The sequence below is a fragment of the Lottia gigantea genome (assembly GCF_000327385.1).
Source record: "Lottia gigantea unplaced genomic scaffold LOTGIsca_326, whole genome shotgun sequence".
Classification (NCBI taxonomy): domain Eukaryota; kingdom Metazoa; phylum Mollusca; class Gastropoda; family Lottiidae; genus Lottia; species Lottia gigantea.
Window position 1 is genome coordinate 1 of NW_008709095.1, and position 1,494 is coordinate 1,494.

Here is a 1,494-nt window from a genome sequence, read left to right on the forward strand (position 1 = left end):
TAGGATGGTGCAAATTGATGCTATCAGTGTCCCCAATACACATAAAAAAAATATAGAAACCTCTTTACAATCACTTAAACACATATCAATAATAGGCAAATATAGCCAAAGTGGAAATTTGAGATTCTACAATGAATGACTAGATTATTTCACAAATTTGTACCTTTAAATTCAGTAGAAGCAGATGCACTACCATATTGATTACTTCCTACACAGGTATAATTAGCATAATCTTTCTTTCTAACATTACTGATCTTCAAGACTGCTGTCATTACACCTTGTGTAGGACCTTTCCGCACCACAGCTGACAATCTGGACATAGTTGTATCTAACAGCTTTCCTTCTTGCTTCCACTGTACAGTTTGTTCATCAGGGAATCCAACAAATTTACAAGTGACTGATCCAGCTAATCCTCTGTCAGCTTCAACTGCTTCGGCTTCTATTGTGCTGATTTCTGGTTTAACTGAAAAAAAGATCCACAGACGTTTTCAAGGTATGTCAACTCTTCATGGAACAGCAGAACTGGGCCCCGTTTTTCAAAACTTCGTGCGACTTACCATGCACGTAAGGTAAAGAAAAATGTTAATTTTGACATTATCAAAATGTTAATTTACAACATCTGAGAAAAGAGGTCCTGATGGCTTCCTTGGGTTCATGAAGATTGGAAATGCCCTGGATTTTGTTAAGATGAAGATTTGCAAGATCAATGGCATGTGCATACTCTTTTCCGATTTTCACATGTCAAGGGATCAGTCGGCATTTTCTGGCATTGATTTGGGTCTTTATTGAGCTTTAATAGTCTTAAGAAGTACTAAGACGCAAGAGAACTGCATAATCCCTTCAAATATACCTTAAACTAGAAATTTCACTGTCTATTTCTATATGTGTCAAATTTTTTACTTTCAGACGTGAATAATTATAGATACACATTGATTTAAAGGCTCAAATTTTGATGATGAGCTGTGAACACTATTACTGATAATGTAAGCTAAAAAAAATTCTTGTTTCTGAAACTAAGGTATGATTAGTCTAATGGATGGTGAAGGTACTCCTTTAATGCACACAAACCTAAAATAAAGGGTCTCTGTAACCTCATCAAACCACATGTTTCCATTAAGGTTACTATGTTGGGATAGCAACAGCTGCAGATTCATGGGCAAAAAGACATAAATAAAAACAATCAGAAAAAAAAACATAAGACATTGTATAAAGATGACATTTTAGGTTCTTGATTATCTTATCTACTTTAACCATAATCTTGTTCAGATGAAGAAACATGAATTATTTATGATCTATCACATGTTGAACAAGATTAGAACCTGCCAAACTACTTACATTTGACGTTGAGGAAGTGGTTCACCGATGTACTACCAATCTGTTGTTGAATTGTACAGGTATAGACACCTGAGTCCTCTTTTCTAACTTTCAATATCTTTAACTCTCTCTGGTTGCTGGGTTGTTCTTGGCCATTATAGAACCATTTTACTGATTTTA

The 1,494-nt window shown here is 34.9% G+C and overlaps 1 protein-coding gene across 1 annotated transcript; it reads right to left on the reverse strand.

The window, feature by feature from the left end:
• Positions 1-163: 163 nt before the first annotated feature.
• Positions 164-1,114, reverse strand: LOTGIDRAFT_175642 (hypothetical protein; the record flags this gene model as incomplete). The annotated part of the gene is made up of 2 exons (XM_009058139.1): positions 164-463; positions 1,069-1,114. Coding segments are annotated over 2 exons (346 nt in total), but the record flags the coding sequence as incomplete, so codon positions are not given.
• Between the last annotated feature and the right edge of the window lie 380 nt (positions 1,115-1,494).